The 27,944-nt window shown below is 43.6% G+C and overlaps 1 protein-coding gene and 1 long non-coding RNA gene across 4 annotated transcripts in view; one reads left to right on the top strand and one right to left on the bottom strand.

The window, feature by feature from the left end:
• The window catches only part of LOC146425541 (uncharacterized), a 384,874-nt gene that overhangs the window by 77,458 nt on the left and 279,472 nt on the right, over positions 1-27,944 (top strand). The window lies entirely within an intron of this gene.
• The window catches only part of LOC146425546 (DDB1- and CUL4-associated factor 12-like), a 79,005-nt gene continuing 51,159 nt past the window's right edge, over positions 99-27,944 (bottom strand). For all 3 annotated transcript variants that reach the window (XM_085041635.1, XM_085041636.1, XM_085041637.1), the window contains exons 6-9: positions 27,877-27,942; positions 20,765-20,927; positions 9,278-9,462; positions 99-8,522 (exon numbers count right to left, since the gene is read on the bottom strand). In XM_085041635.1, the coding sequence (XP_084897761.1) occupies positions 8,364-8,522; positions 9,278-9,462; positions 20,765-20,927; positions 27,877-27,942 (573 nt within the window). In that variant the 3' untranslated portion in view covers positions 99-8,363. The remainder of the gene's footprint in view (positions 8,523-9,277; positions 9,463-20,764; positions 20,928-27,876; positions 27,943-27,944) is intronic.

The raw sequence follows: 27,944 nt of genomic DNA, 5'->3' as shown, positions 1-27,944 counted from the left end.
GAGAATTTCAGCTTCTGTAGACTATGCAGGAGTGGAGTCTTCCCTTTCCAAGGTAGGCAGCCAGCCACTGAAGTTTATGGTAAAAACACAGAGCAATGTTTCTACAGTGGGCTACATGTTTTCTTTTCATTATGACTCAATATTTTTCAGACTAGGCAAGCAGCTTTGAAATTACTGTTAAAGGTGAACTAAGAAAAAATAGGAGGAGAGGAAAGTGCTAAAGATTAAAAAACAAAGTTAAACCAATCTTTTATACTCTGAAAAGGGACTGTGATAAAACCAGGACCTTACTGAATTTGAAGAAACTCCAAAGTTAGCAAGAACTAAAAAGAGAACTCCAGATTAAGTCTGCACTGGGGTACAGAGAGAACAGATGCAGTTTTCACAGGAAATACACATACATTAGAGCTCTGTTACCATTTATTAATGTCAATACACTAATGACTAATCACACTGATTCAAAATACAAAGGTAGTTTCATAGATCAACAGAGTATGGCAATGTACTTCAGTTAATTATGGATATGCATATCCATTGAAGGCCACAGTAAGTGAAGAAGTGTTCCTGTTTCTATGCTCTTATGAACGAATTACCCTTACAGCTGAGAAGGGACATTTTGTATCAATTACACCATCCTCTATCTGCATAAGAGACAGAAACTTAGCCCAAACTCCAGATGTCTATTGTGATAATAGCTGCAAGTTCCCCACACCCCTTTCTTAATGACTGTACTTGTCACCCATTGTTCTGCCTTTCCCTACTCCACGTAGTCCTAGCCACGCCCCTAGTTTTCCCTATTGGTTCCTGTACCCTAACCCCATGTGGTCCTGGCCACTCCCTCGGGTTTTCCCATTGGTTCCTGTACCCTAACCCCATGTGGTCCTGGCCACTCCCTCGGGTTTTCCCATTGGTTCCTGTACCCTAACTCTGCCCATGTACCTCCCCTGTGCCCAGAGGTCACTGGGCCAGTGTGCTGTCCCTGCCCCTCTCTGTTTCCCTATAAAACCCCTCATCCTCCACCACCTTGCTGTCTATGCTCCATGTGTGTCTATACAGCACATGTCTATGCACCACATGTATCTGTGCATGTGAGGCCTTCGCCCACAAGGCATCTCTGCCTCGGGGAGGTCGTTGGCCTCTGCTGCACCATGCGAATAAACATCTTCCATGGACACAACGCATAGACCCTCCTCGCCTTCTTTATCACTGCCGGTTGTGGAAGCAGACGAACCAGAGCTAGCATTATGGCTCCCTGGCTGGTGAGAGCGCAGTCTCCAACCCTGGGACATAGGGTTTGGAGCTCTGAGGCGCTGAACCGGGCTGGGTAGAGACGCTCTAGGGTAAGGTCTGCTTTAACATCCTCTAAACCGCAACAGATGTCAGTTTAAGAACAAAGATATCCTTTGCCAATTTAGAAAACAAAGCCAAATGTGTAATGTCTTTGTATGAAAAATAAAAAAAAACAAAACAAACAACCCTTGCTTTTCAGAGAGAAGAAACAATTTACAAGGTAACTGAACACCGAGCCCCATGTGCAGACAGACTGGTTTCACATATCTGCAACTTCCCACTGTTCCATTTGCAAGTTGCGTCAATAATTTTGAACAGTTTTACCTGACAGTTAAAAATGTGCATTGTAATATTTGAAGAGAGTTGTTACTATTTCACTTGACAGCTTCTGTGATAGTTCAGGATCCAGTGCTGTTTCTGACACAGCTCATGAAAGAAACAGCAAGCTGAGAAAAGCTCTGTTAGATGGGTGGATTTGCAGGAGTTGTTAACAAACATCAGACCCTGGATTCAGAACAAAAGCCAACAAGTATCAGCAAGCTCTGATTTTTTTTCCAAGGCTTTGGATCTTATTAAATATATTTGGGAAAAAAGCATTAAAAACAGTTCACTGTAAGACATCCTACACTCAGGCAACAAGTTGTGACCACCGCACATTTTAAAACACCTCTTGTAGTTTGTGCATCATGTACATCATAGGCAATGGGGAAGATCCAGTATTTGTATACACATTAACATACAAGCAAGCACTGATAGATGTCACAGGTAAGACTGATATCAAGAAAAACCAGTGTATTGATTTGTGTCTACACCACATCCTAACACAAATGGAACAAGCCACAAGTAACAGTACAAAACTGTTGCAACTTCAACACATACATCTTAGAAAAAGACAGTGCATGTACCCAACTTTAAGATAGTGATGAGTTTGTGAGATAACTTTACAAAGATCAAGGTACCAGAAGAGGAAGGCACATTAACCTCTGGTTAGACTGTTTTGGCATTATTTGGATGAGTCATAGTGATTTATATACCCTGAGACTGTGGGAGGCCTTGAAAAGGAAAAGAGACCAGGTGAATGGGCAAATAAAAAGTACAAGTTTAATGAGATTTTAAGATTCAGCACCTGGATTTTCCCTATTAATAAGGGAATTGTCGGAGGTTGGGGGGCATTGGAATTTTTTCTCCATCCCTGTTACTAAGCAACAAATATCTGGGTGATTAGAGCCAACAATTCTTTTGTAAGAGACAAAAGGGTGTGCTAGGTGAGGCAAGGGAAAGAGGCAGCCGGCCGTTTGAGACTGGCACTCGTCCATCGGACACCGGGAGGAAAGCGAGCTGCTTATGCTTCTGGCTGTGACCGCGGGAGATCCAACTGTGCTCTGCCTTTTCCTCCTGGCTGGGTGAGCTTTGATTCAACCTCTTTCCCACTGGGAGTGCATGTTTTCCTGGCTACGCTTTGCTGCAGCTGCGGGGTAGTCCAGCTGTCCCTGCTGCCCGCCCCGCTTTCGCCGCACGAGACTGCGGTGTCTGCCATGACTGCAAAGTCCCTGTCACCTTGCTGGCTAGCCTGGGAGAGAGCCAGCCCCTGCCCCTGCCGCTCTGCTCGCCGCTCCGAGCTGCCTGGCTGCCTGCTTCTCAGCCCGGCCGCCATTACCAGCTGCGGGAGGCTGACCTGACCCTGCGCCACAGCGCCACCTGCAGCCACTTGGCAGTCATCGCACCTGCCCTGCCCGACCGGGAGCTCAACAGCGCCCCTGCTGCTTGCGACCGTGATTACACCACACGGGAAAGGGCTCAGCAGCTCAAAAAGTCATCTGCTATTGGTTTCTGGTTTTATTTTTGGTTGTTATTATTGTAATTGCTTGTTTATAGATACTAGTAAAGAACTGTTATTCCTTTTCCCATACCTTTGCCTGAAAGCCCTTGATTTCAAAATTAAAATAATTCGGAGGGAGGGGAAATCACATTCTCTGTCCTTAGGGAGGATTCAACCTCTCCTAGCAGACACCTGTCTTTCAAACCAAGACAGGAATCTAGAAAAGTAGTTCTTAAGAAAACAACATGGACTCCTACATTTTTGTTCTGAGGTCAAAGAATCAACTTCTAGGACTATAGAGACATCACACTATGTTGCAAGGGTTTTTATACACCCTCTCAGTTTCGGTCCAATGACCAGAATTTGTAAACAATCAAGTATTTTACTTGGTGGTTTTTTAGGTACAGAAATGGTCAGGCAGCCCAGATTTTCTTAACTCTGCCAACCCTGGCACCTGTTTTAGATCTGTGTGCGCTTTCTTAGACCACAACACTCCCAGCAGGATACTAGAGGGAGAGGCTGGTAGAAAATGGCACTCAATTTTAATTGGGAAGAATCCTTTCTGTCAAGAGCATTCTTCTAATTAGCCAACTACCACAAGTACCACAAGTACCACGTTAAGAAACCCAGCATCACAAGCAAAAAAGATACTTCCCAATTTAAATCCTTGAAAATTAACATGAAGAAACAAGAATGACAGGGATATCTACTTGATTTCTCTGAAAATGTTTCTGATTAAGCCCTTTCACAAGTACCTCCCGAGCAATGAATAAGTATCCCCTCCATATTTTTTAATTCCTCAGGAGTTCTGAGAGTGATACCAAACACTGTTGGACTTTCACCATTTTTCTTGTGCCCCTTGCCCATCCTTAACATGCACCAAAGTGCCTACTTGCAGAAGCAAGGGAGAGCATAAACAGGAGATTCCTTCAGACAAGATGTGGCTATATTCTCCTTTCCATTCTCCCTTGTCTGCAACACAGACAAATTCCTGGTGTCTGTGCTTCAGAGACTAAGTTACTGAAGGTACTGCAACACTCAGAAATGCATTTTAAGTTGAGGTTCTGGCTGGGGGGGGGGGGGTGGCCAGCGAGGCACACAGGGATTTTCACTTGGCTTTAAGCTAGAGAGCATATGCCTGGCTAGCACAGGCATCCAGGGCTCAGCATGGGCTGGAGGAATTACCACCCTCATTTCTATGCTCAAGCCAACACTGCAAAGTAGTTTCTGCTTCCTTAGGAAGGTCTGTCACATAACATCCAACTGTTACTGAGGGGTTGCTACCCAGTAGAATCTATGATTCTACTCTTCACCTCATTCCCAGTAATTCCTCCAGCTTTCTCCCTTGTACAGCCAAGTCAGCCAGGGAGAATTGTATTACTGAACCCATAATTAAGTCACTGGGTTTGATTACCTGTGATTATGAATACTGAAAATGCAATACCCAAAGATACCCAAATTAACAAGGTAGTCTACTGAAAAGAGCGGAGTAATAAAATTAACTACTTCCTACACTCACTGGCAGCACGGAAGATCCCACATGACTGAAAAATCAACAGCAGGAAGAAAAGTCCAAAGGTCTGTTATAATTAAAATTTTTTGCTCTGCTTCAAGTGCCTAATGTGAGATAAACCAGAGTCTGTCCCCCCCCCCCCCAAAATAGACTATTACTATGTAATCCTCCCATTAGTGAACCATGTACTAGGGCAACTACCCAGTTCTCCGGTCTGAGCCAGCCTAAAAGGTCTAAGCAGTTTAAAATAAAGCAAATTAAAGGTCTCAAACATGGCTTGACAAAATGCCAGAAAGCCCATTTCTGCTCAACAGAGGTCACCTCTGCAAGTACAATATTGCTACAGTAAAGACTGGGATGATTTGGGGTGGAGGAGGCAACCCCAAACAGACCATTCAGATGGGCAGGAAAGAGCAAGGGAGGGAACTCGTTAAGAAACATTTGAAAAGACAGCCTGAAAATGCAAATGCCACTGGGTCTCAGCAGAGCACAGCGAGACACAGTGAGCACAACTCAGTCACCAGACTGAATTCCATGTATCAGGGGTATATCTGCTATTTGAACACTGGGGTACACTCAACTTGCCTCCATGAAGACATAAGAGATTCCCTGCTGTACAGTCATTCCTGCACTTCAATGGGAAACCATTGTTTCTCTCACCATGATCCTGGATTTCAACTGATTTCTAAACCAGTAGGGCAATAAAATCAATTCAAGTAAGAAAACCTGGCTTTTTGTCCTATTTCTCCAATGACTTATATTTGGACAGTTGGCATATCATCACCTTTCTCTGCCTCTTTTTCTAACCTTGACTGGACCAAAAGTGACATATGACTAACCACAAAATATTCTGAAACTTAACATCTATAATGCTATATTGCTACATGCATTTAAAACCACTGAAACAAGCTAGAAATTAAGTTCTCTCTGGCCCAATTTGTGTTCTTGCGGCACTATATCTAGTTTGTTCCCAGTTTTTTGGGAGGCTTTTCATACAGCAACAAGGAGGGCTCCCTCCCCATGAGAAGTTATCTTTGCAAGAAAGTACCATGAAAGCAGAATACACAGGAGCATATGAAACTTGAGAAATTTTACATCATTGTCCAGATTCTTCTGAGAATTGTCCAAAGCTTCCTATGCAGAAAAAAGTGAGGAAAAGGGCACTCACACTCCCAGGCTTTAGGACTGCACATTGAGGTATTTGTGGAGACCAGATTTGGCAGAGAGGGACACTTTCCAGGGGTGCCAAGGTGACCTCTTCAATAACCTAGAGACTCTGCTGACTCTGCAGAAAGATCAGCCTTCATATTTAGAGGGTAAAGCTTAGTGCATAAAAATTCCCTTTTTGCCCCCACACCCAGACCTGGAATATGCTTAAAATTTATAGATCAACATCAGGGTTAGAGTTTCCAGATAAAGAATTTTCCTTTGGCACTGGTGACACTAAGCACCTAACTAGTTGTTTCAGCAGAATTAGAGGACACTCAAAGTCAAGTGTCTAGTTTCTTTAGAGGAGAGGGGAAAAAAAAGGCACCTCAAGCCAAGCCAAACAAAACAACTAACCAGAAATTGTTCCCTGTGACAGAGTAATCTTACATGGTAGTTGGAGGAATAATCCTAGAAATACACATCCTGTCATACTTCACCAAGATTTGTTTTTCTCTGTATACTGCCACTTTTCAAAACCCCTAAAATAGCCAAAGCAGTAAGTTGCCATCACAGAACAAGACATGCACCATTACAACATCTTTAAAAAACAATGAACAACTCTAAAAAAAATTTGAGAGTTCCTTTGCTACTCCATAGTTTATAATATCCCCATGAACTGATTCAGTTTAAGCAATCAACCCACAAGGGAAGTAGAATTATGAAACACCACAAGATGATCTTTTTGTGAAGTACCTGTGTCAGTACTCAGTGTGAGTAAATGATATTTCTGAGACAGGTGTATGTCTGGGAGACCTTTTATCTTACCAGGATTTTCACCTGGATGGGAGGGAACTGCATTTCTTGTAGGATTTTCATCCAAGTGTCCACTACCAACCAGAAATTAAGCCCAAGTCTCACTGCTTGGCATTACTTATGAAGATATATAGTACAATGAGAGGGACCACAAAGACACATGCAGACTAGCTCTAGGCAATCTGGCAGGAACTGCATATGAGACTAGAGCTACTCCACAGTGGTGACTGTGATCTCCAGCAGACACAGAAGAACAGAGCATGTCCCAGCCTTGTCATTCTTCTCAGCTTCAGCCAACTACCTATTTGACACCAAAGCAATGAGATACAGGCACACTCTGCTCCACTGGTGACAAGGGCATGGAAAAGGCATTCATCCCAGCAGAGGACAGAGGTGTCTAACAAGCCAAGCTTGGTGCCTGCCAAAAGGCTAGAAGCACCCTTGACTCCTGCATTTTAGACAATATTAGGTAAGATCATCACCCTGGAATTCATACGCTTCATGGTTGGACCTGAAAGGCATTGGACCTATTCTCCCCCACCCAGTCCCACATGAAATATGAGGGAGTTTGATTGCAGAAGGCAGCAGGGGATTCAAGGAAAACCTGAGCTTATCCTACAGCAAGCAAGATGACAACAGATGGTGCTAGTTCAATGTGAGCTAACAGCAAGTTATCTTGTTACATGGAAAACTTCCAGCTTACATTAAAGTCCAAGATGCACTCTTTAACCTCAGAGAAAAAAACCCCAGTTTATTTATTCCATTGGCTTATTAGAGGAGATGGCCAACCAGAACAGCTAAAATGGGAAAAGTTTCCACAACCTGGGACAAAAAATGGTCCTGGGTTTTAGGCAGTTAATGAAGAACCCATGAGCTACCACAGCAGCATACTAAGGAACCTTGACTCATCTGGAAAATTGATAGATTTAGTTCATTTTGAAGGACAAGAACACTCATGTCTCTAGCCCCCATTTCCTCTCAGTACCTCTGCAGGCCCTCAATGTAATGTCACCCTGCAATAGCCACACCGCAGAACAGCCTATACAAACTCCAGTTGTGCAAGTTGATACCTGGGAGAAGCAGAAAAGGAACAGTGGATAAATTTTCTTTTGGCACTGCTGAAAACTACAATTCAAATACAAATGCATTTTTTTAAACTCCTGCACTTTGGGCTTGATGGGCAATACCCCTGGGGAATCTGTCCCTGGGCTCCAATGAGTACATATTAAAATGACCGTACTCCTCTATGTATAAACAGTGTCATTAGACTTGTACTCTTAAAAAATAAGATTAACCCAGACTAGGGCCAGGCTCTACAGATAAGCTACTACTTTATCTCTTACAAATATTTTTAATATTTTTAAATTACAAGTAGTCCTCACTCCAGGTAATGGAATTGACACAAAATATCTGCAGACACACAGCCTCTAGACTTTCACAGAAAGTCCAGGAGCAACCACACTATAAGAAAGGAATCCTACCTCACAGCAAAGAGGAGGAGGCACATGACGAAGACAGCCTAAATGTGGGGGAAGAGTCATTTGGAGTAAATACAATTAAAAAAGGATTTAAAAAACCCTTCATATAAAAGATCAAGGAGGTTAAAGCAAAAATAATGGTTAAAAAAGATGTACAAGACTGTTGGAAACCAACAGAAAACTCTGCCAAAAAATAACTTGCATTTTAACCAGAAATCAATGGCATCACACAAGTTTGTTTTTAAAATGGTAAAGAAAAGTGGAAATCTGTGTAAAGATCAGCATTTATGAAGAGTTATCATTAGCTCCAGAGACCAGCATAATTCCCATGAAGTCCTGATGGAAGGGGGCCTCCTGCCACAAAGAGTTTCGTTCCAGATGAGTCGTAGCAGTGGGTATAAACAGCATTTGGGAAGAAATGTATGTCAGAAAAATAATTCCTCCAGGTTTCATCGTGATTCTGTTAAAGGAAAATTCATATAATTACTGCGGCCAAACAAACCCAAAACCTTGTTTCACAAAAGCAGAAGGTAGATTCCAGAGCCTAAAAAAGGATCTTTTTTAATAGTCCTGAAGCTTCAGACAGATCAATAACAAAGTTATCCTGAAGCTTTTTCTGGGGACATTGGGGCCAAACATTGGAGGGGGAGGTGAAGGGTAGGGAAGATATCAAGTTTCGTTAGTTTTTAAAGTTACATCACATGAATACAAAGGATAATGGAGAGGAGTTAGACAAAGCTGTTAACTGCTTTATGATAACATGCAGGAAATTGAACTCAAGTGCCTGCCATGGCATTACCTCAGGAGGATAGTTTTGAATATTGCACACAATTACATTAAATCGATCTTGCTTTGAGTACCACATTAGAGTAGCACATTTTTTAAGGAAGACAATGAATTTTGTGTTTGAGGTTCTGAAAACTAGAAGTTAGATTACATTAGAAAATATAAAGATATAAAATCTAGTTCATTTATGAATCAGTGCATAAGAAAAGTAGTCAGTATGCCTTAGATTCGAGCAACTGACCATTCAACACCCTTTCATAAAGCTTTTGTAGAGAGCAATACTGCAGCACTTCTTGATTTTCAAGATTACAGTTATTAGTTACATGATCACTGTTTGACTGGGACAAATTTCATACAATAGCTTCCATTACTATAAAAAGAACCAGTGTAAACTCCTGTGTAAAGGGTTTCCTACAACAAGATACTCACCAGCCAACCTTTCCCAGTAGTCAACTTCAGAATTTCACTTCCTCCTAATTTCTGCTTCTGTCCATAGCAGGCACGTGGGGTTTTTTCATCCAGGAACCTCTGGGCTCGGATATCATAAAACAATAGGGAACCTTGCCCCGTTCCCACTGTGATGATGTGCTCGTAGAAGCTCACCGATCGAATACCTGTCAAACAGAGAAGGGACATGCAATGCAGTAAGGGAAATGGATGCTTTGGCTCTGCAATGCTGCTGCTTGATGTCTAAAATTTTCTTTAAGAGGAACTACCTACTAGTAGTATTCTCCATAACACACAAGTTTGGAGAACACACTGTTATGGAGCAGTGCAGACAAATCTCATTGATGCTATTGAAACATCAGCTTCAATTATGTATACTACTTCCTTTCTCCTCCGACGCCATCAGCTACACTGATGATGTATAGTAAGAAGCTTAATTCTCAGCAGGTCCCAGCTCTGACAGATAAACAAAGATCATAAGCCATTTAGGATCAAGAGTAGTTTTGTTCTGTTCACAAGCCTTTAAGTGAACACACCACGAGTATGTGGGTAGCAGACAGAGGAAAGAACATCACATTGGTTTCCTCCACAAGCTCATACCCTATCTAGCTACCTGCCAAGCTGTGATAAGTGACTATGTGAGGAAAATTACTGTCCCAGCTGCTATCAAGTGCATTTTTCTGGTCAAGAGGCTAGCTGAAAGCAAGTATAAGCACTAGTCACTTTGCTGCTAAGACAGATCAGGATTTTAAATAATTTTGAGGCTGTCCCTGCTCAAATACTCTCATACCAGCACACCTTACTTCATAGCTAGTACTTTTAGCACTTCACCCAGCAATAAAAACAGACTAAGAATACTACAAACAAAGCACCACCATGTTACACCAGCACATGGGAAGCTACAAGTTTCCAATCAAAACATTCTAACACAATTCAGTTATGCCATTAGACTGAGCAAAAGAATGCACTTTGTTTTCACAAAATCTTAATCTGAAGCCTCATCTTCATATTCTGAGAGATTCCTGAAACAACCTGGTATAAAATACCTACTGGGCTTTTCCCACTTCCTTTCTGATATATAATCTTTGATTAGTATGTTTGAATCAAATTTCTTTTGGTAATTTCTACACTTAATTTTTGATTGCATCTATACCTCTTGAATGTCTCCTGTCACTGTACCAAGTGGGGCTGAATGTCACAAAACTTGTGACATACTGGAATACACCCAGCAGTACATGTGATAGCAGACATCCAAGAGGTGTAGATGCAGTTTCCCCTTCCCCTCTGTACAGATTCCAACTAGAAACACATTCTCATTCTTCCACCTCCACAACCTGGTGTTACATCCACAGCCACCAGCATCTGTTAAACACACTTAGAACAGGCAAGGCCACATTGTCATGTTCCAGATATGAGGTGAAGTCTTGGCTGCAGGTTTAATAGGTGGGAAACCGCTGTGCAAATTTCACACCTGCTAAATCTCTACTTTAATTCAGAGAACTACAAATGCATCTGAGCAAGTTGGGAGACATCTCTCCCCCCTCATTGTTGTCCCGAACCAGGTTCTTTCACCTGGTATGCAAGAAGCTGATCCCCACAGAGTCAAGGTATTTGATTTATTTACAGGTCTGAGCAGAAAGGGGTGCTGGGTTGTAGATCCACAAAGCCAGCACACCGAGGCACACAAATACCTACTTATACAGTTACAATGTTAAACTATTAGCATATCTTACTTAAGTCACTACTTGCCTAAGTTTCTATTGGCTTATCCTCTCTCTGCTTTGATTTAAAGGCATTGTGTCCCAAGAAATCATGGCACATGCTCGATGAGTAGTGGTCTTTTTATGAGTAGAGGGTGCCTGAGCTAAGAGTGTGGTTTTTACTATTATAATGAGCAAAGTTCATCACTAGGGCAAGTTCTCACCACAGAACCAGTCAAAACTGGGAGTTTGTTGGCTCATCATTAAACATCCTGGATAAAAAAAGGTATTATCTTCTTTGTTTTCCCCCTCTTCAAGGACTTAGGCTATCAATTTTCTGTCTTCTACATTCCCATGGTTATTCCTTCTATTGCTTAACTGCTTTGGATGGAATATAAAAGAGATGGCATTTACTTTTCAATGCAATTAATTAATAAAAAGCTATAAAATACAGAACAACAGTGAATCTTTCTCTAATCAAAAAAATTGAAGAAAAACTGAAGGAATCCATGATGTACCCACTACTCAGTGAATGTTTAGAACAGGCTTTCAAGACCAGCACTTCAAATTGGCTCCTAAGGGGCTGAAGTACCTCAGATTAATCATTCCCATCAAACTAAAAGCACCACCTGTGCCTAGAACTGATCACAGTAAGCTTTTCTACATTTCCAGCACTCTACCACCTGTAGGCCTGGACTATTTGGGTCAACAAATTGAGTCTTACTCCTGAGAGGCAGGGAGCTCTACAAATTCCAGAAGGAAATGAAGATGCAGTAGCATGTCCTACACAAGGAGTAGACACAGAGTCTGTGCTGTGCAAGCTCTGTCCACTACATTAACATTGCTCCCTTCAGGATTATAAAGTCAAGGGCACACAACATTGCTCTGCAGGCCAGTCAAGCAGAAAGCAGTCACTCTCACAGATCAAGAACTATAGTTGTTTCGGTTTAGAGATGAGTTTGGGAGAGAACGCTCGGGAATAAATGGTTCCTCTAAAGAAAAGGGTTTCAGCAATCCCTTCCCACCAATACAAAATGAATTTTGGTCGGTGAAAGTGAAAAAAAAATTAACTGTTTATTTGACAAACAAAGTGCCCACACAACATGGGAGAAAATGAATAACTGTTAAGATACTGAACCGTCAGAATTTTACCCTCTACACACACACACACACACACACACACACACACCCCTACCCATAGCAGAACAAACAAACCCAAAATGCCAGGGGAAGAGAAAGAAACTCCACTGGCCACGTGCTAGGGAAAAACAAAATGGCGGATGGCTTTGTCTCGGGGGAAGAAGAAAAGTCCATGGGGGAGCTCGGGGGAAAAAAAACAGATGGGAACCTGGTGGACCTCTGAGGTTTGGTCTCTTCCTCGCTGTAGACAAATCTGGTGGATTTAGAGTTCTTTCTTTCCATGGTTCAGCTTTTTCCCAGGGTCTGGGCAGAGATGGGGTGTCCCCACAGCTTCCTCGCCAGTCCACACTGGCTGGCTCCTGCCAATGGTACGATCTCAGACAGAAGCTAAGATGAACAGTTCCAGAAGAAAAAACAGAAGCCACCGAAGAATTCCTACTGCAGTCCAGGGAAAACTTCTTGCCTAAGCTAACAAAAACCAAGCTAGCTAAAAGCAACAATGTAACCTGCCCGCTCCACAAACCAAGCACACCAGAATGAGAGTTTGGACAAAACCTGTGCCAGAATTCCCCCCCCCCCGGCTCCTGCCCCTCCCCCAGACCCAGTTTAAAGCTACAGGACCTATTTCTGGGCATAAAGCAGATGATCAGGAATAGTATCCTCATCAAATCACCCCAAGACAATAGTCCAGCACCTGCACTCTCCCATACAGCTGCTAAGAAAAGCAACTCTTACAAGATGCACTAAAAAGCATTAACTACCTTCTCACATAGAGCAGACAGGGTTATACTAGGTAAAAAACATCCCCAGTTTTAGTCTTACTAAGTGACATTTCATTGATCTGCTTTTGTATACAACACTAATGAACTGAAGTTAATATGGACTTACCATGGCCAGCAGGTGCATTTAGAAGCTGAAAGCACATTCAAGTAACACTTCAAAGCACTTAAAAGTCAACCCAGATTTTAGTCTGCAAATCAATAAGCAGCCTTCTTTCTAGAGCTGTTGCACCACTCGAAATCCCAGTGAGATCAACAGAAATTTGAAACACTCAGTATCTTGGGAATTAATATTACTTAAGTGCCTCCACCACCACAGACAAAAAAGAAAATCTACTACACAGAATAGAAAACAGTACTGAACAAAGGTTTTCTCTAGATGTGTGGAGATACAGCTGGAAAGCAGAAGTGGGAGCACTACTAAACTCATGTCAGAAGTGGACGTAACAACACTGCTAGGCCGCAAACCATGGCAGGCAGTGCTGCCTACCACAAAATAGATAGCATAAGAGAATGGCATGTTTGGTATGTATCTGTGCTGGTTAGTGATAGCTTTTAGTTTTGCAATATTATTGAGAAACATAGATATGGTTGTTATAGTGATTACTGCTTCTATAAGGATCTATTTTTAGTTACTGCAAAAAGGTATAAATACTCAGCTCTGTATCGATAAAATTGGCTTATTGCACCCAAGCAATCTGCCCCGTCTCTTCCATTGCTGACCATCACTCAACATCTGGTGCCCCATGGGAGGACTGTGTGATCAAGGGACTGCTCTTAAGTGACAGTCAGTGACGCCCTGCAGAACTTCAGAACTTTGCCGAAGGTTAAGCCGCAGGAGAAGCAGGAGCCTTTGGAACTGTGGTTAAGCTGCGGGAAGAAGCGGGAGCCATGCCGGCCAGCAATTGATCCTCTGAAAAAGAGGTGAGTCACTGCAGGGAACTATGAGCCAGGATCAAGAGATGACCACCCTAGAAAGAGACATGTTTGACCTTATGTCAAAGCTGCTAGACAAGCAAGGCAAATCTTTGCCTGCTCATGATTTAAAAATTATACTCTGATGGAATGCTTCTAAACTGCAAGGGGTTACTCAGTCCACAATCTTTACAGTGGATCTGTGGGACAGAGTAGAAGTGGAACTTTGGATTGCTGTAGCTGAGGGTGATAAAGCTGCTGCAGAGTTGATTCCCTCCTGGAAAGTAATTTTTGAAACTTTAAAAGCTCAGGAAAAATCTCTTGCTAAAGATAAAGAGGATGCCCCTTGCCTCCACTCTGCAGAAGTGGAACCTCAGAACTCTTTACAATCTGATAAGACTGTGTCTCTTTCACTAGAGGCTCCAGCCCCTCTTGCAACAAAAAGGGAGAGGGGCTCCTCACGATCTATAAAAGCATTTACTGCTGGCTATGGTCCAGCTGACAGCAGTGAAGATGAAGGAGAAGATCCTTTTGACCCCGGACCCATCGATCCTGAAAAAGAGCCAGATATATTTCTCCCCAACTCTCATGATACCTGGGTCCGCTTGAAACAACAAGCATTAAAGGAAGGGTATTTAGACTTTGCAGACAAAATTGTGGCACCGGTCTTATATATGGGACCAAGAAAGCGAACTGCCCATTGGGAACAACTATCTTTCCTAGAGCTTAAAGAGCTTCAGCGGGCGGCCACGGAGCATGGTATCAGTTCACCGTTTTTTGTGAGCCTGCTAAATTCTGTGTTTGCCACTCATATCATGACACCATATGATTTAAAAACACTGGCACGGCTGTTGCTATCCCCCACTCAAAATGCTTTATGGGAAAAGGAGTGGGAAAAAGGTATACAGGATCTGCTTCTATCTTATGTGGGTCATATTAATCAGACCCTGGCGGGCCTCATGACTAGACAGCTTATGGGAATGGGACCATACACCAATCCCGCCATCCAAGCCCGAGACATTCCCAAGGAAGCCCTTGAGGGAGTCTGAAATGGGGCTCGCCAAGCCTTTCTGAAGGTCCCTGATGCAAAAATGCCTCAAAAATAATTCACAACTATCATCCAGGGACCCCAAGAACCTTATATGCAGTTCATTGACTGCCTTAAGCAGGTGCTTGAACGCCAAATTGATAATGCAGATGCTCGCAAAATTTTGTTTTTAAAGCTTGCTGTCAAAAATGCAAACGCAGACTGTAAAAAACTCCTTAAGTCCCTGCCTAACGAAAATCCAACTTTAATTGAAATGGTTGAAGCGTGTAACCGTGTTGGCACATTAGAACATCAATATGCAACCATGGCTGCAGCCTTTGCAGCTGTGAGAGGGCCCCCCGCAACTTCAGGAGTCTGTTTTGGCTGCGGCAAACCCAGTCACTTAAAAAAGGACTGCTCTGCTCTGAAAAAAAATAAACCCAAAACCACTCCTGTGTGCCCACGGTGCCGCAGAGGCCCACATTCTGCTAACCAATGTCACTCTAAGTATGATTCCGAAGGTTGCCTGCTCTGAGGATACCAGGGAAACTGGAACCAGAGCGTGGGATGGCTCCGTACACGGATGCTTCAGCCGCCCTGGCAGATGCCAGCCCCACAGATGCCCAATGGAAACTTGCCTCAAGTCTTCGCCCAGCAACTGAAGACAGTGCTGGATTGGACTTACACATCTTAGCCACAGTAACATTACGTGATTCTTCTGTTCATTTACTCCCTACAGGAATTTTTGGACCACTAGGGCCTCAAAAAAGTGCCCTACTATTAAGAAAGTCCTCAAGTAGCCTTTCAGGACTTTCTGTTCTCCCTGTGGTCGTAGACTTAAATTCTAATGATGAACTTAAGATCATGGTTTGGACCCCAATCCACTGTGTTTTATCCCGCAAGGAACCCGCATAGCTAAATTAATCCCTCTTCCACATGATTTACCATCTTCTGTAGAAAAATATAACACCAGGGTGGGAGGATTTGGTTCCATAGAGACCCCGCAAATATTATGGGCACAAACAATTTCAGATAAATGTCCTACCTGCCAATGCACCCTGTCATTACAAGGACAACAAAAAACGCTCACTGGTATTTTAGATACCGGAGCTGATGTCACTGTCTTTTCTCAAGATAAGTGGCCCCTTAACTGGGTCCTCATGGAGGGGCCCCTAGCCCTCACTGGAATCGGAGGAAGCAGTCGCAGTTATCAGTCACTATCTGGTTCAAGTAACAGGACCAGAAGGCCACACAGCCTCTGTAAGGCCATTTGTTTTACCTGTGCCCATAGTGTTATGGGGACAAGATGTACTCTCTCAATGGGGTTTCAGAATTCAGTGTTTTAATGAGGACCATTGAAGCACGCAACACCCTAAAATTAACCTGGAAAACTGATACACTTATTTGGGTGGATCAATGGTCTCTGCCATTACTTAAACTGCGTGCACTCACCGAATTGGTCCAGGAACAGCTTAAAAGGGACACATAGTCCCCTCCACCAGTCCTTGGAATTCACCTGTGTTTGTCATTAAAAAACAAACTGGCAAGTGGCACTTGCTCCATGACCCCCGTAAAATTAACGCTGTTATGGAGGACATGGGAGCGCTCCAGGCTGGCCTCCCATCTCCTACCATGATCCCTCGAGATTGGCATTTGACAGTCATTGATCTAAAAGATTGCTTTTTTGATATTCCCTTGCATCCTGAAGACGCACCAAAATTTGCCTTTTCCGTCCCAAGCACCAATATGCAGGCACCCTTGCAAAGATATCACTGGGTTGCCCAGCCCCAAGGCATGAAAAATAGTCCCACTATTTGCCAGTGGTTTGTTGCAAAAATCCTCAACCCCATTCGTTGGGACATGCCCAACACTCTTTTATATCACTATACCAATGACATTCTAATTGCTGCAGAAAAACAAGAAGTTATGGAGAAAGCCCCAGCCCTTGTCAGCGATGCTGTAACCCAAGCAAGACTTTGTGTTGCTCCTGAAAAAATTCAGCATCAACCCCTTTAGAAATACCTTAGCTGGCAAATTAGAACCCAGAGTATTTCTCCTCAGCCTTTACAAATTCAAACCAACATTTGTACTTTGCATGATGCTCAAAAGCTTTTGGAGACAATTAATTGGGTTCATCCCCTGTTGGGAATCATAAATTCAGATTTGAGCCCTTTGCTTTGTTAAAAGGAGAACCAGATTTATTATCACCTCGGCAGCTTACACTAGAAGCTCACCTAGCATTGCAAAAGGTAGCTGATGCTATCTCAAACCAGCAAGCAGCCCGATGGGCTCTTGAGTTGCCCTTTTCTTTAATAATTTTAAATCTGGCCAAGCAGCCCCATGCTTTAATTTTTCAGTGGGACCCTAATTTGCCAGACCCCTTATTAATCATTGAATGGATTTTTCTGCCACACCACATGTCTAAAACTGTTAACACCCAACATGAAATGTTTGCTTTGTTCATTGTAAAAGCTAGACAGAGACTTGTCGCACTTGCAGGTGTAGATTTCTGTTTGATTTGTTTGCCTATTACTACTGTTTACTTACAGTGGCTACTTCAACAGTCTGAAGCGTTTCAGATGGCTCTCACCGACTTCTCTGGACAACTTTCTACACATCCCCCAAAACACAAGCTCGTGGCAGCTGGTTTTAATTTCTTAACACGACCCAAGAGATGCAAAGTTCTGTTGCAAGTGTTAACTGTTTTTACAGATGGATCTGGTCACACCCATAAGTCAGTAATACTGTGGTGGGACTCAAATCTCAATTGATGAGACTCAGATGTCACCACTGTTTCAGGATCTCCTCAAATTGTTGAATTAGCAGCTGTTTTACGAGCCTTTGAATGCTGGCCTGTTCCTTTTAACCTAATAACTGATTCTGCTTATGTTACAGGACTTGTGGAAAGAGCTGAAGCTGCTGTGTTGAAAGATGTGCCTAATGCAGACTTGTTTTATTGGCTGCAACAACTTGTTTTCCTTTTAGATAATAGACAAGAGTCGTATTTTGTAATGCATGTTAGATCTCACACTACTTTGCCTGGCTTCATTGCAGAAGGGAATCGCCAGGCGGATCTACTTATGCTACCTGCACAGGTGTTACCTGATCGCTTTTCCCAAGCAAAAATCAGCCACTCATTTTTTCACCAGAATGCTGGTGCACTGGCAAGAACTTTTGCTTTGCCTTCTTGCCAAGCCTCTAGCATTGTGGCTGTGTGCCCAGACTGTCAGAGGCATTCCTTTCCCTCTCTCACTGGAGGTGTTAACCCTAGAGGACTCCAGAGCCTCGAAATTTGGCAAACAGATGTTACTCACTTTTCTGAATTTGGCAGACTTAAGTATATACATTCCTCTATAGACACCTTCTCAGGTGCCCTGTTTGCATCCTGTCATACAGGAGAATTGGCAAAAGATGCTTGCTGTCACTTTATGAGTGCCTTTGCAGTCTTGGGAATTCCTTCACAGATCAAAACTGATAATGGCCCAGCATATATTTCCCAGAGAGTTGCAAATTTTTTTTGCCCTCTGGGGAGTGACACACAAAACGGAGATTCCTCATTCCTCAACAGGCCAAGCTATCACTTAAGCGTCTTTTTTTACAACAGAAAGGGGGAATGGGGAATGCTACCCCAGCTGAGCAATTACAGAAGACATTGTATGTTTTTAATTTTTTTAATTGTTCCCTGATGGACCCCAACCCCCCGATTGTAAGGCACTTCGGCAATAACTGACAGTTAGAGGTTAAACAGAAGGCCCCAGTCCTTGTTAAGGACCCAGAAACAGATAAGATCATGGGACCCTATCCCCTCATCACATGGGGAACAGGTTTTGCCTGTGTTTCTACAGAGAATGGCCCGAGGTGGATCCCAGCTAAGAACGTCAGACCTTTCAGAGAATCCTTGAATACCTCTCCAGAAGATGCTGAAGACCCTGATCACCCTGGCAAACTAGCAGCGGAGACACCAGCTGCTCCAGTTTCAGCCCCGGTTCCAGAGATCGCAGAGATCACCTCCACCCAACCCCTACCTCAACCAGCTTCTGCTCAATTCCAGAGGAATCATTGACTTTACACCACGTTTCGATTTCTGTGGGCGACCCACTCCAAGTGAAGTGGAAGCTATAATCGCGGATCAAGTCTCCTTATGTAAACAATATTGGAAACGGTTTAAAGAGAGACTTAAACATGAAACAAACCCTATACCTTGTTTCACTTGTAAAGATTATTCCCATCAAGTGTGGGTTTTGTGTCAGTGTAAAAGGTGTCAGAAGTGGTAGTATTGCATAGCACATCGCTGCCATGGCAACTGCCCACAGTGTGATCCTCTATGCTATTTTTATAGTAATTGTATCATTCAAGAATTTTTGTGTGGACAAGACTATGGCTGGCTTCCACATTGGTATTTTTGGGAGCCAAATCTGCCTTTCCAGGCTGGTCCTCCTAGCAGGACTCCTCCTCGACGGAGACATGGTCGCAATGCCACCCCTTCCAGAACGCAATGTTTGGCTTACGCTTGCTGAAGCTTTAAACGAGTCTATGCTCTGCCTATCCATGACCTCCCCTGGTAACCCTTTCCAAACCTGTTTGGTAGCTATGCCCTTAGAGAAGAGTGAATGGGATGTTTTATTCAATTTAACAGTTCGAAGACAGTGTGCTGCTATGGGTCAAATTGACCCAATCTGCCCCATCTCTTCCATTGCCGACCGTCACTCAACAGACATGAACTAGCATCCCAGAGATACTCCCTACACACAGATCATCCCCTCAGCAGGGATGATCACATAATTCAGGATCGAAGTTTTTAGCCACCAGTCACCACTGGGCACCACACTCCAGTGTCTTGGTATTTCTTCCCTATGATACTGAAGGGTGACAGTGTCAGGACCTTCACAGAGCCCTCACTGACAGTGGGTCAAGACAAAGAGGTGTTGCTGGCAAATTGTTCAAGTGACATACACAAGCTGGTAAACGACCTTTTCTCATATTATAGAGACTTCTGTATCTGAAAGAAGCAAACCCTGACATTCATCTAGACAGCACTGTTCAAAGTCCAGTAACCACATAAATAAAAATTTCCTAATCCTTGCCTACATGCATTTTTTTTATAAACTTGCCCAGTGAAGAGATGAATGCTTAGAGTCAAGTTAAATAAGGACTGCAATTTATGACTCTGGGATTAATATGGTTTCAAATGGGCATCACAGCACAGTGCCTTCTCATACTTGAAAATAAAGGCTATGGGAAGAAGCTTATGGGACCATGTAGCCTGCAAACCCTCAGGCTTGGCCCAGGTGTAAGGTTCAATTAGACATACTACATTCACATCAGAAAAGGAAAACAGATCTAAAATCTGCAAACTTTTTTTTTAAGAGTAAGCTTTTGTATATTTAAAGCAAATAAATATGCACTGACAATTAAGTGTCTCACTCATGACTTTAAAATTACAAAGCAAGCATTCACTCACAGCACTGACTCCCAATATGATAGGACAGAGCAGACAACATGCTTTTTTTTCTGTACCCCAAGAAAAAAGCAAGAATAGACAGTATTAATAGTGGTACAAACACTGGATTTGCTTTGAAATGAAGTAAAACAGAATAAGACACAGTAAAAAATAAGCAGAAGTAAAATGCATACTTTTGAAAGTTCAGTAATATTTGGATGGTGTGAAATTTAGTTGATCATAAAAACACTGATGTTGTCTGTCATTAGATTTCAGAGTTGCTTTTACATTTGGTTTGTTGGTTGCTCAAGGAATAATGTCATAAAAGCAAAACCTATATATATGCTATTAATAATTTAGTCTATCACATGAAAAACCTTGGTATTTTTGGGAAGCTTATCTTACTGCAGTCTTAATAGTTACTTCTGCAAGCAAAGCATTTGAAGCACTTTTTGACAAGTTTCTTACCACTGCCTCGTTCTTTGGAACAGACGGATTTAACATTGTGAGAAGGCTGCCTTGGATCCAGAAAGGAGACATGTGCCTGTGATCCTACTGCATACACTGACCACTCCTGACCATAAGCCAAACACACATTCTCCCTGCAGTATGGCAACTTTGTGGAAAGTAACTAGAAACAAAGGAAAGACAAAACAACACATTATGAAAAGACAGCAAAACACTAATAGAACAATTCTGTAAGCTATGTTCAAGGAAGTTGCAGTGAAAAAAAACCAAAATGCAGCTAAAAATAAATTCATCACAACAACAGAAATTTAGGAGAAAAGCAACCTGACCCAAAGAAAAAACAACCTCTGAAGACTAGATGCCTTGTCTGAACAAAACTGAGATAATAAAGGCTGAACCATGTATTATGCACAGAACAATGGACCTTTTGGTATATTGTTTTACATCTTTGTAAGCTGCTGTTATTTCTTCAGCAGGTATACACAGACCATCTCTCAGCTGAAAAAGCTTACTTCATACAATAGTATAGATCTTTGTGAATTTGATCTGCAATTACACTTAAATAAGCGTAACTTCCATTATGAAAGCTGCTAATCAAGTATCAATTATACTGGTCTATGGAACAGTTCAGCTCACCCAGAACTGGCAGAAAGTTAAGAGCACCACTCACCCTTAAAAATAAGGTGAGTGGGAAGTTTCTTTCCACAAGTTCTAATTTTTAGGACATTGCATTTTACTTAAAGATTTATGTGTTTGTCGTGGTTTAGGAATGGTATTCCCCAATTTTGTGTTCCCATTGAATCACCCCAGACCACACACCACTTGCTCACTTCCCCCCCACCTCTGCCTGCAGCGGGATGGAGAGGAGAATTGGTGTCAAAAAAAGTTAAAGATCATGGATTCTGATAAGAACAATTTACTAGAAACAGCAACGAAATAAGAAAATGAGCAGTAACAACAATACTAAGAGCAGTGTGTACAAGACAGGTGAACATTTCACACGAAATTGCTCACTACACGGAATCCAGTGCCACCCGACCGTATACCCCAGAAAAACAAACAAAAAAAAAAGCCGTCCCCCCCTCCATCCCCTCTGCACATGGCATGAGGTGGTATCGAATAATCCCAGGGTCCGGGCTGTGCCCCTCCCAGCTGCTGCAAAAATTAACCCTGTCCTGGACAGAACCAGGACATTATCCAACCCTTATTCTATACCATCTACATCATGTCCAGATCCTGCACCTTCTATATATATATACACACACACACAAGCATGGGTACCATTCCCTTAGTCAATGTCTGTCCCTCCAAAATGTCTTCCAGGACAGGAGGGTTGGTGTGCTGTCAGCTGGCTGCTGCATCAGGAGCCCATGACTGGTGTATCTGGAGCAGTGCATCCTCATTGTCCATGGTAGTTATGGCACACAGTGGCAGTGGCATTCAGCAATCAATATTAAGCAATTCAACATTACAGGCTGTTCTCACCTAAAAATCAAATCCCCTTGATGTACACATTGCATTCCCCTGTCCCTTTGCATTCCACACCAAATGCACCCAGATCCTTGAGCAAAAACAATCCCACAGATGTATTTGCCTTTGCTTGAGGCAGGACTGATCCAAATAGTCTTCTTTGTCCCCTTCTATGGTACATGAAGGTTTTGATTGGGCAAGGCCAGCTTGATTGGTAGAGCCTCTAGAGTTAACTAACCAGGTACACTTCACTAAATATGTATCCCAATGTTTGAAAAGCCAACTTCTCTACCTGAGCAGCGATGTCTTGCCACAATTCAGCAGCCCAGATGGGTTTCCCTCTGTGTTGTCAGTTGGTCTTTTTCAGTCATTCCAGCCACCCCTACAAGGCATTTGCTACCATCCATGAGTCAGTGTAGAGGTGGAGTGTTGGCTACTTCTCTCATTCAGAGATACCTAAAGCCATCTGGACGACTTTTAGCTCTGCACTCTGACTTTATCCAATTTGTCCCTTGGTAGCTTCTGCTACTCGCCATGTAGGACTCCATATGGTAGATTTCCATTTTTGATGTAGCCCTATGATATGGCAGAAACTATCAGTAAAGAGAGCGCATCGCTTTTCATTTTCTGGTATCTGATTATATGGTGGGGCCTCCTCAGCATGTCACCTTCTCCTCCTCCTCTGATGATGATGGTCCAAAATTTTTGCCTTTCAGGCAAGTTTGTGATGACTTCCAAGATCCCTGGGTGATTGCAGTTTCCTATTTGAGCTCATTGTGTGATCAGAGCGATCCACTTGCTCCACATGGCATCAAGTGGCATGTGTGGAAGGGACTTTCCCTTTGAACATCCAGTCCAGCACTAGCAGGCAGGGTGACAATAGGAGGTGTGCTTTGGTGCCAATCACTTCTGAAGCAGCTCAAACCCCTTCATAAGCTGCCAGTATCTCTTTTTCAGTTGGGGTGTAATAGGCCTTGGATCCTTTGTATCCCTGACTCCAGAACCCCGGGGGCCACCCTCAAGTCTTCCTGGGTACTTTTTGCCAGAGGCTCCAGGAAGGATGATTCTCCCCAGCTGCAGTGTAGAGCACATTTTTCACATCTTCTTGTGTCCTGACTGGCCCAAGGGTTACTGTATGAACAATCTCCTGGTTTAATTTGTTCAAAAGCTTCTTCTTGTTCAGGACCCCACTTGAAATCATTCTTCTTCCAGGTCATGTAATAAAGAGGGTTTACAATCAATCTGACTGTAATCTGGAATATGCATCCTCCAAAACCCCACAGTGCCTAGGAAAGCTTGTGTTTCCTTTTTGCTGGTTGGTGGGGACATAGCTGCTATTTCATCATGTCTACTGGAATCTGACAATGTCTATCTTGCTATTTCATTCCTAAAAACTGTATTTCCTAGGCAAGACCCTTGACCTTACTTTGTTTTATGGCAAAACCAGCCTTCAGGAAGATTTGGATTATCTTCTCCCCTTGCTCAAAAGCTTCCTCTGCTGCGTTGTCCCATATGATGATGTCATCAATGCAAGTGTTCTGGAGTCTCACCCTTTTCCAGTGCAGTCTGGATCAGTCCATGGCAAATAGTGGGGCTGTGTTTCCATCCCTGGGGCAGTTGTTTACAGGTGTACTGGATGACCTTCCAGGTGAAAGCAAACTGTGGCTTGCACTCTGCTGCTAAAGGAATGCAGAAAAATGCATTGGCAATGTCGATGGCGGCACCACTTTGCTGCCTTCGATTCCAGTTCATACTGAAGTTCCAGCATGTCTGGCACAGCAGCACTCAGTGATGGTGTGACTTCTTTCAGGCCACGATAATCCACTGTCAGTCTCAATTCTCCCTTGGATTTACACACTGGACACATGGGGTTATTAAAGGGTGACTGGGTCTTGCTGACCACTCCCTGGCTCTGCCGTTCACAAATCATCTCATGGATGGGGGGTCACAGATTCCTGGTTGGTGCAGTATTGTTGACAGTGCACTGTTGTGATAGCAATCAGGAACTGTTGTTCTTCAATCCTCAGCAATCCCACAGCAGAAGGGTCCTGTGAGAGACCAGGCAAGGTATTCAGTTGTCTAATTTCTTCTGTCTCCACAGCAGCTCTCCCAAAAGCCCAAGAACGTCCTTTTGGATCCTTGAAATATCCTTTCCTGAGGTAATCTATGTCAAGGATACTTGGGGCCTCTGGGTCAGTCACAATGGGGTGCTTTTGCCATTTCTTCCCAGTCAGGCTCAGTTCAGCTTTCAGCACAGTCAGCTGTTGGGATCCCCCTGTCACCCCAGAAATAGAGATCGATTCTGCCCCTACATATTTCAATGGCATCAGGGTACAATGTGCACTGGTGTCAACTAAAGCATTATACTCTTGTGGGTCTGATGTGCCAGGCCATTAGATCCATACAGTACAATAGATCCAATTGTCCCTTTCCTCCACCTGGCTGGAGGCAGGGCCCCTCTAGTTCTGGTCATAGTACTTGTTGCTCACTTCTTGTAAAAATGATGAACTGCAGGTCCCTTCAAGAGGAGAGGAAATAACATCAGCACCTTCCATTCTGTCTGAGGACTTACCCACTGGAAACTGGAGCAGCATTTATCCTTGAAGAATTTCTCGTGGTGGTTGTTCTTCCTCTCAACTCATATACCCATGCTCCGGGGGCAGAGGTGGGTTTTCCATCCCACTTCCTCATGTCCTTTCTGTGGTCATGCAGGTAAAAATCACAGGTTACCTACCTTGTGGTGTGTTCCCGCTCTCTCTTGAGCAGGGGGGTGCTTGCTCTTAATAGCAGAGACTTGGGTTCATAATGGCGGGGCATGGGACATTTCCTCTTTAAATTGCTAGAAGTTCTTGGACAGTCTTCCTGTGGCTGAGATGCAGGCCCACAGGAAGGGAGACTTTCCTCATATTGCCAGAGTTGAGCAACCAAATTATTCACTGTTTGTTCTCCTTTCCATGACATCGCCACCAATGAATTGGCGTACGACAATGGTGTGCTCCATAGGAACTTCTGCTGCATGGGTTGTGTGCCCTAGACTTCATCTGGATCTATAGGGGACTGCTCGTTACTTAAATCCTTATAGAGTATGTCCAACACAGCTAATTCTCTTGAGTACTGGATACCTTGCTCCATGGTGTTCCACTTGGTGCACTGAGAGATCATCCTTGAAAAGATACCTTTCCCTCACACTTGACAGGAGTCACCTCCAGAAGCTGAAGATTTCTATCCTTTTCCCAATGCTGTTGTCAATGCCTGCATCCCTGGACAGGGATCCCAGTTGCTTGGCTTCACTACCCTCTAATTTCCAACCATGGGTTGTGCTATCCCAGCACTGGAGCAACCAGGTCACCAGGGGCTCACTCAGCTGGTGGCTGAAATCTTTTCATATATCTCACAGCTCACCTGGGGATAGGGATCAGGTGATTATCTCTGGCCCTGCCTCTTCCTCCTGTTCTGAGGGCCCTACTTCCTCTTCATCCCTCACTATGCAAACTGATTTGGTCTTGGATTTCTTTTTCTGTATAGGTATGACTGCTACCGGCATGGGTTGTTCCTCTGGTTCAGCTGCAGTTTGAGTGGCCACAGTGCCTGTTGCTCTGCTTTCCTCCTCCTCCTCCTCCTCCTCCCCCTGAGGGTGCTGTCTAGTGATGAGCAGTGTCCAGTAAAGAGTAGCCAGGACCCAGCACATTGCATTACTTTGTGCCTCTCTAGAATCACCACAGCATTTTCCTTTCAGATATTCTGCCACTTTATCAGGGTCCTGTGGTTGTTCAGGGGTGAACTTCCAAACCACTGGAGGACAAAAATCCTCTAAAACTGTCCCATTTTCTCCCACATTCCATGCCACTCATGACTATTCACCCTTGGGGCAGATCTCTGAATGACCATCCTAGAAGTCTCTTTCATAACTCTAAACATGGCGTGAATGGTACCGAGTAGACATAGCAACAAGAACATGCACCTTCCTCAACATCCAAAGGAAATTCAATATTCTCACAAGGTGTTGCAACAAACCTGAAGGAGGAAAAGGGTGTGAAAACCTGGGGAAAATTATCCTTCCCTGTTGTCCCTATAGACTGGGTGTCCCAGATTAGGGACAAATATCTCCAGGTGGAGAGTGCTCCAAACAGATGCCTCCCCCTGAAAGCCAAGGGCTTTGGTACCTCCTCCCCTCCCCCACTCACAACAGAATTTCTTAAATGAAAGTGAAAAAACCCAACCTATTTATTTAACAAAACACACAGAGTGCCCTGCAAGGCACAGGGGAAGGGGAAAACAGGGGAAAAGGAGTTATTAAACCTGAGTTAATAGGTGGTAAGCTTTAGTGTCCTTATCTCAGGTGTAGTTTCCCCTCTCCGGGAGCCCCCGGGGGCTGGGTGGAGTTACTCCAGTAGCTCCCTGGAGGATTCTCGTCTGCCGTGCTCCGGGACTCCTTGGGTTTTCTTGGCAAGAAAGCGAATTGGAGAAAAGAGTCCAAAAAGGAAGATGATGAAGAGGCACCCCCCGGGAAAAACTCACAGCGTCGACAGCAACCGCTAGCCAGTCCCAGACGTATCTTTTCCTCCACCACACTTCTCACACTTCTTCTCACACTTCCCCCCTCCCCCCCCAGGCTTGGGGAAGGGTTTTAAACAACCCGCTCTCCTCCCATTGGCTGAATGCATTTAAAGCTGCAGGACCACATTTTCTGAGCATATGAACAACGATATGGGAATACACAGGATTACCCTCACCCCAGGACACTGGGTATGATTATTAATGAATTCCCAGAGGTAGCACCAGAGGCAAACGCAGGAGAGCAGCACTCAAGACACATCCCAAATGACCCTCATTGCCCTTGATTTTATCATGTCATAAACTGATATCCCACAGTATAGCAATAAAGCAATCCTGATCCCTCTCCCTGTTTTGAAAAAGAACACCATGAGTAGCACATAGAGGAACATATACAGGGTTAGGTACCATAACCATGTGAACAGACCAAGCAACATTGTGACCAGTGGCTCTGCACCTAATACAAATGCTTAGATCAAATTTGTTTCCAACCCACTCTGGTCAGATATGTTGTTATCTCAATGCTTTGTGCGTCACGTTGGGTGCCAAATTGACTGTCGTGGTTTAGGAATTTAGTGTTCCCCAATTTAGTGTTCTCACTGAATCACCCCAGACCACACACCGCTCACTCACTTCCCCCTGCAGCGGGATGGGGAGGAGAATTGGAGGCAAAAAAAGGTAAAGATCATGGGTTGAGATGAGAACAATTTGCTAGAAAGAGCAATGAAACCTAAAAAAACAAACAAGAACAATACTAATAACAGTGTGTACAAGACAAGCGAATGATTCACACACGATTGCTCACTATGCAAAACCTGGCGCCACCCAACCATACACCCCAGCAAAACCAGAAAAATGCCACCCCTCTCCATCCCATCTGCACTTGACATGAGGTGGTATTTAATAACCCCAGGGTCCAGGCTGTGCCCCTCCTGGCTGCTGCAAAAATTAACCCTGTCCTGAACAGAACCAGGACAGTGTTTTACAAACACTGCTGCTCTTTCTTCAAGCATTTATAGGAAATAAAGAATAGCGAACAGCCTTAAATGCAAAGCAATTTTTAAAGTTTTACACCAACAGAAAAGCACCTTTGATAGTGTGTGCTCTGCTTTCCAAAGATGAAAATACCCATCCAAGGACACAGCTCCCAGCTCCT

Source organism: Lichenostomus cassidix, chromosome W (assembly GCF_008360975.1).
Source record: "Lichenostomus cassidix isolate B80296 chromosome W, HeHo_3.0, whole genome shotgun sequence".
Lineage (NCBI taxonomy): Eukaryota > Metazoa > Chordata > Aves > Passeriformes > Meliphagidae > Lichenostomus > Lichenostomus cassidix.
Note: the sequence above shows the minus strand (reverse complement) of the source record. Positions and strands in the feature narration are given on the sequence as shown.